The sequence below is a fragment of the Astatotilapia calliptera genome, chromosome 13 (assembly GCF_964374335.1).
Source record: "Astatotilapia calliptera chromosome 13, fAstCal68.1, whole genome shotgun sequence".
Taxonomy (NCBI): domain Eukaryota; kingdom Metazoa; phylum Chordata; class Actinopteri; order Cichliformes; family Cichlidae; genus Astatotilapia; species Astatotilapia calliptera.
Genome location: NC_137434.1, coordinates 10,368,168 through 10,380,989, shown reverse-complemented (window position 1 = coordinate 10,380,989; position 12,822 = coordinate 10,368,168). Strand labels below are relative to the sequence as shown.

The 12,822-nt window shown below is 43.4% G+C and overlaps 2 protein-coding genes across 8 annotated transcripts in view; one reads left to right on the top strand and one right to left on the bottom strand.

Moving 5' to 3' along the window:
• slx4ip (SLX4 interacting protein) overlaps positions 1-8,477 on the bottom strand; it is a 33,231-nt gene extending 24,754 nt beyond the window's left edge. The window contains exons 1-3 of one of the 6 annotated variants that reach the window (XM_026189037.2): positions 8,234-8,368; positions 7,119-7,229; positions 6,861-6,941 (exon numbers count right to left, since the gene is read on the bottom strand). In XM_026189037.2, coding sequence (XP_026044822.2) covers positions 6,861-6,893 — 33 coding nt within the window. In that variant the 5' untranslated portion in view covers positions 6,894-6,941; positions 7,119-7,229; positions 8,234-8,368. The other 5 variants (XM_080288207.1, XM_080288208.1, XM_080288209.1 and 2 more) reach the window with 5 other exon arrangements.
• Positions 7,549-10,420, top strand: mkks (MKKS centrosomal shuttling protein). 2 transcript variants are annotated; one of them, XM_080288206.1, is made up of 5 exons: positions 7,549-8,253; positions 8,329-8,655; positions 8,845-9,026; positions 9,342-9,452; positions 9,550-10,420. In XM_080288206.1, the coding sequence occupies exons 1-5, from the start codon at positions 7,680-7,682 to the stop codon at positions 9,976-9,978; spliced, it is 1,623 nt and encodes a 540-aa protein (XP_080144332.1). In that variant the 5' UTR covers positions 7,549-7,679; the 3' UTR covers positions 9,979-10,420. The 2 variants fall into 2 exon arrangements, with proteins under 2 accessions (XP_080144332.1, XP_026044819.1); XM_026189034.2 differs by having other exon boundaries at positions 7,549-8,655.
• The last annotated feature ends 2,402 nt before the right edge of the window (positions 10,421-12,822 follow it).

Here is a 12,822-nt window from a genome sequence, read left to right as displayed (position 1 = left end):
TCTAAGACTTAACTCTTTTCACTGCGTACAAGTTACCAGATTATCCAGTCTAACCACCCTTTGATCCTTATGATCTTTAGTTTTTACTGACAATGTGCAAGACAAATGTTCAGTTGACACTTATCAACATTTTTGTGGCTACTGGACTTGTGCACTTTTTCTGTTTTCTCAAAATCTTACAATCATTGAATTAGATGCCTCAAAATCACACAATCTCATGTGTGCTGGCAGAGACTGAACCTGACCAGCGGTTATCTGCCTGCTCAGCTGTGTTGACATCAGAAAGGACAAAATATCATGCAAACTTTTTTGCAATCACAAAAAAGTGTGATGTCACATTAATTTGCTAAAAATATGCAATCAGTATAGGGTTCAGAGGGAGATCGTTATAGAAAAGCACAGCATTGTAAATCCCCTGACGTGGTTTCTGTGCTTCTGAGTGAGTGTCCTTTGGGCTGCAAGCCAGACAAGTATCAAGCTTTAGACTAACTTCTTTTTATCACATTAGAACAGCAGACAAGGCTCGACTGGGAATTGGAAGTTAATGATAAACACTGGTCTGCCCTTATACAAAAACAGCATGTGATTCTGCCAGATTCTCGGAAACGGGGGATTTTGTCAGGAATGCAAACTAATGCAATCACCCTAATGAGAAACCAATTAATTTGCCCAGCAAAAGTGCCAGTTTGGTAGAGAGACAAATTACCTGCAAAAGTATTGATATCTTGGCCAACGCTGTGCTGCTTGGGCACTACAGCTACTAGAGCTTTTTACAAGGGACATTTATGTTGAATATCGCAGACAAGACAAAATAGCAGCAGAATTTGGCATTTAATTTAATTTTGCACAAAGGCTCTGAGTACAATCACATCATGTGGCCTAAATTTGTCAACTCCCAGCACAAAGAGTGACCAGTGCATCTCTTGGCTGAACTATGCCACGAACCATAACCTTCGTGTATGTTTATTTATTGGTCTTTTTAAAGTGAGATCTTCGCAAGGAGTAGTATACTTTTTAGATGCAGCGATGAAACCACAAGTTTTCTCTCTCTCTCTCTCTCTCTTTTGTTTTTTAGAAAACACAGTAAAAAGGCAACAGAAATTTTTGCATCACCCCATCAGTAAAAACTCCATATTTTATTCTTTCTGTGACAGTTTCTACCATGTCATACTCAGGACCCTAAGGGTTTCATTAAATGTGACATATTCACTGAGAAACTGAAGAGCTATTTTACGTTGTGACACATTTAAGGAAATACTCAGAGCTTCTGCCACTGTTGTTGGAAAGGAACAGTTTGATAAAGGGCCAAGTTCAAGAGGAAGTTACTCTTTTCATACATACTAAAGTGGGCCAGCACCGCTTTGTTCTCTGCTTTGCTCGGGCTTTAGAGTTATGAACAGAGGCTGAAGGCTGAACGAGAGGCGGCAAGAAGCGCTACTTAATCCCAAATCCTTTATTGTGCCATCTTTTGTGGTCTGCTGTCACATATTGAATAGATAGGACCGAGTCTTCCTGCAGGCTAAGGCTCAGCTTCTCTATCCCAAGTCTCCCTGCTTCTGAACCGATAACTTGCGTGGGGGAAAAAAAAAGGTTAACCAAGAGAAATAAAATCCAAAAAAGCAGACACTAAACCTGCCCACAGCCCACAGCACAACACAAGAAAGGTCCTCTCTATTTTCTGCCTGTAAATAAACACATCCCGATGACTCTTTTACTTTCTCTCGTTTGCAGAGCTCTGGTCTATGTCACACTCAGTTCCCAAAACACTCTTTACCTTCCCTTATCTCTCTCCCAGACCCAGCTCTCCAAACCTCCTGCCTGCGCTGCTCAAACTTGGGCACGGATCCCAGCTTCACCCGCCTCCCCACCTCGCTGCCCTTTGCCATTGCTATCGCAGTGTAAGAACCAGACCTTCTCAGACTGCACTTAGCTCAGAGGCTAACACTAACCAGCCGCAGATGTTTACATTGGGAGAGAAGGGGCAGCAGATGCGGTCTCACTCAATAAAACTTGCATCTATCCCAACTCTCCCTTTGTCTCTCTCTCTCTCTTTTTCTGACTCTTTCTGCAAGTCTGCAAAGCACCCTGGGGAACTCTTTAGATATGTGGGTGTGACAACTTTGGCTTTATTTTTCTCATTCCCAGCTCTCTTTCTTTGTGCTGTGAGTCACCTGGGTTTCCCCTTGTAAAAAAAAGCAAAAAACACACAAAAAAACTGTTTTCCAGTTTTTCAAACCACTGGCTACTTAACATTAACATTTGAAACTTGATTATTCCCAAATGCAAATGTTATTTACAAACAGTGCACCAAAGTGTTTTGTATGCAAGCCTCCCTTCACTCTGGATGAATGTTAGCACACCTGAGTTTCCTTTATTTGATGATAAAAAGAGACACAACCCAGGAGAGGAATTCCAGCAGCAAGAACAGACAAGAATATCTCCAGGTAACACTCGGCAAACAAAGTGTAGGCAGACACATCCCTGAGAAATTGGTAGATAGACAGAAATAGCAAGCTGAGAAGCATTTTGCCTCATTAGGAGATGTGATTTCTGTACTGCAATGTAGGCCAGTTTTGAGATGAAAGCGTTTTTTTCCTCTTTTTTTTTTATCCTTGTCACTTTCTCTTTTTGAAAATGGAAAGTGTCAAAAATGTTTCCAAGAAGAAAATGCAATAATTTTTGTTCAGAGCCGCGATGTGTGGTCTGTTATGAGCTCATCTCCAGACCAACAATAACACTAAACAGCACATAAACCTCTGACATTAAACTGCTCTGTGATAACTCAGATCTTTTATTCCTTAAAAAAACACTTTGGTCTGTCTCAACTTACTACATTAGATGGGTAAAAAGTTGGTGGTGTATGCTCTTAATAGAAGGCAGATTGCAGGGCTCTGTAGCAATAATGTCCTGGCAGACACAGCATGCACTTGAGTGGATCAGCCTTTTAGCCCACAGGGCCTTTTCGGGAGGTCTGAGAAGTGGCAGGTCACTATATGGTCTAAGCCTATTTAAGAAGGAGCATACCAACACCTCCTGCAGTTCCACAGACCACGGAGGGAGCTGCTTTGAAAACATCCCAGTAGAAAGGACCATAAAACACCCCGAACAACCTACTGAACATGGCCCAATGAATCCAAGAACATAAAAATCATAATTTCTCAGATAAACCTTATTCTCTGTGCAAGATGGCAAACACAATCAGCAACATCTGTGAAAACAGAAACCAGGAGATTTTTTTCTCTTTATTATTCTAAGAAGTTAATTCAGTCATTAAGAAAACATGGTGGCAGTGCTGTATGTCTTGTAAAAGAGAAGCCATAGGCAGAGCCTTGAATGCTATTGTTTGGTCTGATCCCTTCTAACATACTTGTTGCGGTTAGCTGGTTAAGCATGGTAGAGGCTGTGTGGATTTTCTCAGGCAGACTAACACAACAGTATCATTATGTGCCCAGTGGGAAGGAACCTTCCGTGAACCTCCAGGGTTTTTACTCTCCCACATCCAACCGAGGGGGGTGGTGGGGTAGCCTGTATGCAGGCATGCATATGAAACAAATAAAAGGGAATGAACGCAATATCTGGTCAGCTAGGCACACATGGCATTACGGAGGATGTGAGAGATCAGCGAAAATGTCTGCAGCCCCTCATCCAAAACTCTCAATAAATGAAACATCAACAAAAGAGAGACCAACGGCTTTCCCTGCACTTAACAAAAACATCTGATGTGCATTATTTCTGTCAGAGCAACAGACTGAGGATGAACAGCTCGGATTTTTCATAGAATGAGTTTCCTCTTCGCCGTATGGTTGTGCCCATTAACAAAAGGCTCTTGGGAAGGCATGAGATTCCCAAAAGGTGACCAGAAACTCCAACTTTTTCTAAAGAATGAACCACAACATGGTAACATGGTGTAACAGCAGCTGAAACATGCATCTGTAGTGCCCTCTTGTGGACAAATACAGTGCTACTTAGACGGGAAAAAAGAAAGAAAATCTTACATCAGAATTGGAATACAGCAAATGCTAGAAAAACAACCACATGCTGTATTGCTGGGTTGCATATTTTCCAGGGCTGCACGAGAGCTTTTCAAAGGTTTAGCACAGACCATAAAAACTCATGTCACTTGCTGGAAGTAGTTTGTGTAGCTGTTCTACTATTTGGACGTAGCACAAACACAGAGAGCTGTTTATCATGACGGCTAAAAACGTTTGAAAAGAAAGCATATTCATCTCGTCGCTTGGTACCTTGTGTGCATCTTACGTCAGAAAAATGCATTTTGTGGTGAGTGAAAAACACAAAACAGCTTCTTAGAAGCAAAATATTTCCCAAATACATATGGCAAGTACTTGTTGACAAGATGCTGAAATAAGCTATAAACAGCTTTATAGCCCTGAGCAAAGTTTACTGGGAAAGCTCTCAGCAAATGTACTTCAATTAGAGTTACAGACCCAATTCCAAAATATCTGGGACACTGTATAAAATGTTAATAAAAGCAGAATTCAATGATCTGCAATCTTATAATTCCCCATTTTATTTACAAGAGAACATGGAAAACATACCAAATGTTTAAACTTGAGAAAATTGTAGTACTATTTCAAGAAAAAAACAAAGTCATTTTGAATTTGATGGCAGCAACATGTTTACTACTGCGTAGCATGTCCTCTTCTTTCAATAACGTAAATATCTGTAAACTGAGGAGGTCAGATGCTGAGCTTTTAGGAGAGGAACATTATCCCATTCTTATCTGATACAGGATTCTAGTTGCTCAAAAGTCTTGCGTCTTCCTTTTTCTATTTTTCATTCTGTCAAATCTTTTTAACTGGTGAAAGGTTTGGAATACAGCCAGACCAGTTCAGCATTGAGACTCTTCTACTGTGAAGCCATGCTGTTGTAATAGATCCAGTACATGCTTTAGCATTGTATTGCTGAAATATGCAAGGCCTTCCCTGAAAAAATCATCATCTGGATGAGAGTGTATTCCAGATGTGTTAGCTGGCAAGCCCACAGACATTAATGCACCATCAGAGATGCAGGCTTTTAAAATGAGTGTTGATAAGAATTTCAAACTCTGTCTTTACCATACTACCGTATGTAAAGCACCTTGAGGTACAACTGCTGTTGCGCAGCTGAACATGGGAGCGCAATGTTCTTTAATTTAACAAATATATATTATCTCCTTCTTATTTCAGCTGATCTCTTTACGCGCTCCCACAACTAACCATCTGCCTACATCTCACCATATCCTTAGCATCTTTCTCTTTCACACCAACCATCTTCATGTCTTCCTTCACATTCATTCATCTTCTCTGTATATCTATTTTCATCCTGCCTGGGGGCTCCATAGCAAACATCATTTCCTCAACATATCCACTATCCATCATCTGCACACATGCACAGACTTGGCCCTCTGTGTCTCCAAACTACTCATCTCGAATTCTGTCCATCCTGATTAGTACCAATGTGAACTTCCTCAATTCTGCTACCTCCAGCTCCTCCTCCTGTCTTTTTGTCAATGCCATCTCCAAACCATACATCATAGCAGGTCTTACTACCATCTTGTAAACTTTCCATTTCAGTCTTGCTGCTATCCCTTTCCCACAAATCACCTCTGACCTGCTCCACTCTACCTGCACTCTCTTCTTCACCTCTCTTCTGCATTGTGCATTGCTTTGGATGGTTGTTCCCAGATATTTAAACTCATGTGCCTTCAGTACCTCTACTCCTTGCATCTTCACCCATCTCCCTCTTATTCACACACATGTATTCTTTCTTGGTTCTAATGAGTTTCATTCCTCTACTCTCCTGAACACACCTCCATCTCCCCAGGCTCCACCTGCTCCCTACTCTTACTAAAGATCACAGTCATCTGTGAAAATGACAGTTCACTGAGACTCCTGCCAGATCTCATTTCAGCTGTCCATCACAACAGCAAAAAGGATGGGCTCACGCAGAGCCTATCTGTCACTCATACTGCACACCTCACTATCATCTTGGTGTCCTCATATATGTTCTATACTACCCTCAAATACTTCTCTGCCACTTCTAACTTCCTCGTGCAATAACACAGTTCCTTCCTTGGCATCCTATCACATGCTTCCATCTCATATAGATATCTCTATGCCGCCAAAGGCAAGTCATTTGAACCAACTGCTTTTCCACTCTTCATCCTCTTGTAGCTTTTTCTTCAATGCAGTAATGCACCTGTAAGTTGGCAAACCAATTTACAGGTGCATTACTGCCACCTAGTGGACTGGAATGTGGACAGGAGACTAGCATCAATCATCTAATTCAAGATATTTAAATAGAAAATTGTTTAATTTCAGTAACAAATTCCTCAGTGTAAAACTGTAATTTCTGTCCTTCAACAAAGCCACTGATTCTCTTCTTTTTCACTCAAACTTAATGCAAAGGATTGGCACGTGTTCAACAGGTTTTGGTGGATTACATAAATGCAGAGACCTGTTCGGTGTTTGCCTGTTCTAGTGTATGGTTTAGCCTATATGTCCTATTGTCAACAAAATAATCAACATTTATTCCTTTGGGATCCTACCCTGCATTCTCTTCAAGCCTACATTGTTTTGTAGATTTCTTCCTGTGTCTGCAGTATCCCAGTAATTAAAACAGTACTGCTCATACTGCTACAAATATTCCGCAAATGAGTCTTACGATAATTTTAACTTCTTCACAGCCGCCCTCACTTCCTCTTTACTAATCATCTGTACTTCCTGATCTGTACTGTCCTCCATCCACACACCCTTCTTTACCTCGTTTTATTCATTCATCATCAACAAATATAATATACAGTATGTTAATTCAGCGCAGCACCGCACGAATTCGTGTACTGGGTATATCGTTTCACTTACCTTAATGACAAGTTTGATAGGAGCCATTCTCATGAATTCAGTTAGCTTCACTAGAGTAAGTGCACGGTGGGCAGCTATTACCTGTATTTTTTGAAGACAACAGAGACAGATTTCTTTATTTGTTACGCTCGTACGACAAACGGCCACCGTCAACAATTACAAAAACATAACAAGTGTTATAATAAAGTAAAATAATAACATATAAGTTCGTTAGACATAAAACATATAAGTATATTAAAGTTAACCAGAACTTCATACCGCCAACAGTTTTGAATGATTCTTCAACAGCCGGGCGACCGGAGATGACGTCACCTTCAATTTGTAGTCCAATAACTGAGCGCATTGTGCGTGGGACGTTTCACTGTATGCCTTTTGCATAAAAAAATAATAATAGAGATAGACAACTACTCTTCTACATAAAGACTCGTAAATTCGCTTTTAGTTGGTTTATTCCTTATGAAAAGCCGGTACTAGAGGCAAGCGACGGTTTCTCGAGTAGGACCGCAGCTTGGCCAAGCGCTGTGTTGCTACCATGGAAACGAGTTGTGTCTGTACAACGCCTTTGTCAATCTCTCAAACTACACACTGTCAAATTACATCTAAATATGTATGGCATCAAATGTTAGACCCTACAATAAGGTAGTGGTGGTTTTGGTTGGATTTAATAAATTAATCTGCAACTGTTCCCCGTTCTTTTAAAACACAATTTGGTCAGGCAATGCTACGAGCATCACTATTCTATCATTGCTAACACTTATCACTGCCGATTTGCCGTATGTTGGTACTGTCTACCTTAACAATGTTAAATGTGCTTCGGTCATGTCTCGACTCAGCAAGAAATCTCCATCTGTTTGCACTGATATGCCACTGGACAACACTGATATTTGCAGCAAGCTTCACCTGCTGAAACAGATACTAACGTCTTGTTTCGGTCCCACAGGTAGACTGAAACAAGTTCACAACAACATTGGAGGACACGTCGTGACCACCTCTGCCTCCTCGGTTCTTCTTTCATCCGTTTCCTCCTCGCAGCCTTTTATCAATCTCATAAAAACCTCCATCCTCAACCACGTCTCTCGCTTCAGCGACTGCGGTTTGTTTGCAGCTGTCTTATGCCTTTCTCTTATTGAACAAATCAAAAAGTCTGCTCTCAGGGAAAGCGTGGCTATCAGAGTGAACAACTACCTGCTCGCTCTGTGTACCAGCTACCTTCAACGAGAAGACTGTGGTTGTAGAGTGAAGCTCGACTTCTGCAGCACTCAGAACTTGATCACGTTAGCTCGCAGTGTTATCTCCAGCAAACCCGCATGTGTACTAACAGAGCCCGAGACGCTTCACATTAGCAAACTGGCTGTGCAAGCTTTTTTGCTCACCGTTCCCTGCAGCAGTCCAGGTATAGTCAGTTTTGGCAGAATAGTGACTGTTCCTGTAGAAGGTCATTCTGTGCTAAGCTCTGAAGTGCTTCCAGGTTTATTGGTGGAGATGCCTGATGGCCTGAGTGAGGAAGACAAACCTTTAAATCCCCTCAGTGTTGTGCTTTTCAGTGCGTCTCTTGCTGGGGACATTTCTGAACTAGGAGATGGAGTAATTGAGGCCCACCCGGATGTAGACACAGACTCACAGATCCTGGGTCAACTTCTGGAGCTTGGCAGACAGGTGATTAATGATGAAGTGAAGCTCTTCATGTGCCAGAAGGTCATCCACCCAGTTTTGCAGCAATATCTCAGGAGTCATGGTGTCATAGTGGTAGAGAGACTGGGAATTGCTCTTATGGAGCCACTTACTCAGCTGACAGGTGGGCTGCAAAATCATGCCATACATACAAGCACCAGTTAAACACCAATAGCTTTATTTGTTTTTCAATTCAGCTCACTGCACTACTGTAATAATCTATCTACTGTCCGAGTGGAATATACTTGTGTTGTATTTATGGTGGGGTTTTTTTTTGTTTGTTTGTTTTTTTTTGCATACCTTTTACAAATAGGGGCTCAACCTGTGGCCACATTACATACCACAATCCCACCCAAGACCTACGGGAAGGCGAGGGATCTCTGTATAAAGCACTTTGGATCCAAGACAATGCTGCATTTATTCCCTCTTGGGGAGTCTGCGATCTGCACAATGATCCTCTGCCACAGGAACCAGACCATGTTAAATGAGCTGAAGGTAAGATAAAGTGGGTGTTAAAGCTGTACTGTTGGCTTCTGGAGTTAATGATGGATGGAGAGACATATTGCCTGAAACAACGTAGATTCCACTCATAAGACTCCCTATCGCTAAGATTTACAATTCCTGCTGTATGTTAGTTCAATAAATGAGAAGTCAGTAATGGATTTTCCCACAAAGTAAATGTTTTAGTGTTCGTCCATTGAGAGATCAAATTTCTTCAGAAAATATACGTTTTTAACACAGTCATGGAATACCCATTATTGTCATGTAAATGTGACAAAGGGGTCACTTCCTGATGTGTTTGTGCTAAAGGTGGTGTGCCAGACGGCAGAACATGTACTGAGGCTCACTCTAAGGGAACCATTTGCCTTGGTTGGGGGTGGCTGTACTGAGACAAACTTGGCTGCTTATGTTAGACACAAGGTGAGATCCAGTATTTGGTCTTCACTTACCCCAGTTTTATTGATTTCACGTGTCTTTCACAATGACATGCCTTCATGATGCCATATTTTTTTCTTAGAGCAAGAGTGAGGTACCAGAGACTGCATCGGTATTAATGTGCTCACAGACAGAGTACCTTCTTGGTGTGGAGCTATTCTGCTGTGCTCTGGAGTCTGCAGCTCGAGCGCTGGAGCACGATGGTGGGAGTTCTTTAATTGATCTGACTCATGCTCATCGCTGGATGCTCCCTGCAGATGCCATCAAAGAAACCATGGAGGAAAGTTTGGGCTTCTGTGGCTGCGGTTTGGTACAAAGTAGCCCAAGTAAGAAGTGGACTTATCTAAACACTAAATATTCAGATTTCTGTCCATCACCGGTGTTTAAAGACACTCGTGTGCAGCCACGTGTACTAGACTCCTTCACAGCTAAACTCAGCGCATTGCAAGTTGCTGTGGAAACTGCTAATCTTGCTCTGGATGTTAAATATATAATTCAAGATATGAATTAGCGGAACAGATTTTTTTGTGTAGTGTGGAATTCTGGTTTGTGGGTTTAAAATGGGGACTGAATCCTGCCTTTTTGGTTTCAAATTTAAAAAAAAGAGCTTAGACAGTAGGGAGTCCTTTTGCATATCATTTAAAAACCCATGCTGGCACTGGGGTACATTAGTACATGGGTAACTTATATCTGTGAAGGTAGCATTAATGTTTAACTATGCTGAAAACACATCTGATGTGTATGGGGAAAGGAATCATGCTGGGCATTTATAGTAATTTGGACTGGGTAATGTGTTAGCAATAAAGAGATACCATGTTGTTGGATGGAAATGAAAATTATCAACTTGCAGAGGGCTGAATTCAAAGACACCCCATAAATAAAAATGAAACATTGATACTTCAGGCTAGTCCATTTTGCAGAAATATCATTAAAGCAACTCAAAATACTAGTAAGTAGTTTGTGTGGCCCCCACATGCATGCCTGACAACGTCTGCATATGCCCTTAATGAGATGACGGATGGTGTCCTGGGGTGGATCTCCTCGCAGATCTGGAGCAGGGCATCATTGAGCTCCTGTCATTAGAGGTGTTCCCAGAGGTGTTCTATTGGATTTAAGTCAGGCAAGTGTGGGTGCCAGTCAGCAACATCAGTTACTTTGTTCTCTAGGAACTCTGTCATAAAACGCTGTGTGGCAAAACAAAACAGGAGCACCAGGAGTCCAAAAACAACACGTGCACAGAAAACACCGGCGCACAAAGAACAGTTCAATAGTAAGTCAGGGGGCCGACCCGGAGGTCGCCGGCACAAAAGTTCATAAGTCAAACGGTCGGGGGCGACCAGGCGGGTGGCACAGGTGACAGAGCCGGGCTCACCAGAACCCCCAGCGGACGAGGCGGGTGGCGGCGTGGGAGCCACGGAGTGCTGGATGGACTCATCCGAGCTTCCAGCAGGAGCCGGTGTAGAACCAGAGGGCATTGGGACCCCTGGCTGAATGTTAAGCTGACCAGAAGACTGAACTGCTACAGGGGACTGGGCTAGTGGTTCAGGTGCAAGCTGAGCTACTGGAGACATGGGGAGCTGAGCTACTAATGGTGGTGAAGTAGATGACTGCACGGGAGACAGAACTGAGGGCGTCTGCACTGGCACAGGGGACTGAACTAATGTCTGTAGTAACGGTGGTGGTGAGAGTGGAGTGGGTGGTGGAGTTGATGACTTCACAGGAGAATGAACTAGGGGTGACTGCACAGGAAACTGAGCTAGAGGTGGTAGTGACGGTTGGGGAGAAAGTGGAGCTGGTGGTTGAGTGGATGACTGTGCTAAGGGAGACTGCACTGGGGACAGCTGAGCTGCAGGAAACTGAACCGGGAACTGCAGTGACGGTTGTGGTGGAGGTGTAACGAGTGGAGGAGTGGCTGAATTGGCTGCGGGCCGGGCGGCTAACGGCTCAGCTACAGAGTGCATTAATGGCAGGGCTATAGGTTGAATGACTGACTGAGTAGCAGCCTGACTGGCTGAGTGTAGTGAAGTGCTACGGGGAACTGAACTGGTGGCGACGCAAGAGACTGAGCTCGGAACTGACTAGGCACATGAGCAATGGACTGAATGGGTAATTGAGCTATGGATTGCACAAGTGGCCGAACTAAAGGTTGAATTGAACAATGAATAGCAGACTGGCCTAAAGGCAATGTAGGAGGCTGGAGTGATAGCTGAGGTGAGAATGGAGCTTCAGTAGGCCAGGCAGCTAAGTGAGCTTCACTTTGGGCTAGAGCAGTCTCGGGAAAAACAGTCTTGGAGGTATTTATTTCCTGCTCTGAGTAAGCCAAGAAACCGTCAATAGTCACAGGCTGAGTGGATTCTGTTGTCTCCAGGGGTCCAGATTCAGATGAAATTACAAACTCAGCTTCTGGGGAAGCCTTGGAGAGCGTAGCAGTCTCAGGAATTGCCATAGAATCTGTCCTTGTGGGCGCAAACCTAGAGCTCTTTCGCAGTGCTCGTTATTTTGTCTTCAGGCTCAACGGAAACACACAAACCCCCCGGGGACCTGAAAAATGCAGCTTTTGGAAAAACAGTCTCGGGATTAATAATCTGATTTAACAACCCCCTTGCGCTTTAATGGCCGCTGCTGCATTGCAGAGAGCTCCATCTGCTGCTGCAGCGCTGGTGGCTTCGGTGCTGAATACCGGGAGCGGGCGAGAATAGCTAACTCTCGGGCTTGCAGTACCTCCCGGGCCTCGCGCACCATGTTTATTGAGTCCATAAATCCTCCGAGTTGACCAAAGTGGGGGTTCCTCTCGAGGATGGCTTCAGTGGCTTTGATTCCTACAGTCACAGCCCGAACATCATCAGTGTGGGAAATCCGCTCTACCAGACCTTGGATGCGGGCCAAATCAATTTCCCGGGCGGAGCCTGCTGAGTCCATGTCTGGTCGCGTCGTTCTGTCATAAAACGCTGTGTGGCAGGCAAGAGATGGGGACTCAAAATGCAGGACTCACAGACTCGAGGGATGAACTCAAAACCACAGCTTTATCTGCTGGTCACAGAAAAACGAGCATAAAGTAAACTAAACTGGGGAATAACACACTAAACTCACAGGGAGATCCACACGGCATGAGGGGCGACACTGACTAAGAGAAACACAGGGTTTAAATACATTGGGAAGTAACGAGGGGAATGAGACACAGAAGGAGAGCACAGCTGGGGGAAATCAGAACTGACGAGACAAGGAAGCGTAACCTGAACACATTCACATAAGACACGGACCTTCAAAGTAAAACAGGAAGTAAGACACAGAGACGCGAACTTGACACGGTGGAGACAGCAACTAAGAAACACAGAGACGTAAACCTAAGGCAGAG

What these genes read in the sequence shown, in the direction of transcription:
- mkks (XM_026189034.2), top strand. Translation starts at nt 7,680, where the DNA reads ATGTCTCGACTCAGCAAGAAATCTCCATCTGTTTGCACTGATATGCCA. An exon ending in GCCACTTACTCAGCTGACAG is followed by an intron (nt 8,656 to 8,844) that starts GTGGGCTGCAAA and finishes TTTTACAAATAG; the next exon opens with GGGCTCAACCTGTGGCCACA. An exon ending in CTGCTTATGTTAGACACAAG is followed by an intron (nt 9,453 to 9,549) that starts GTGAGATCCAGT and finishes TTTTTTTCTTAG; the next exon opens with AGCAAGAGTGAGGTACCAGA.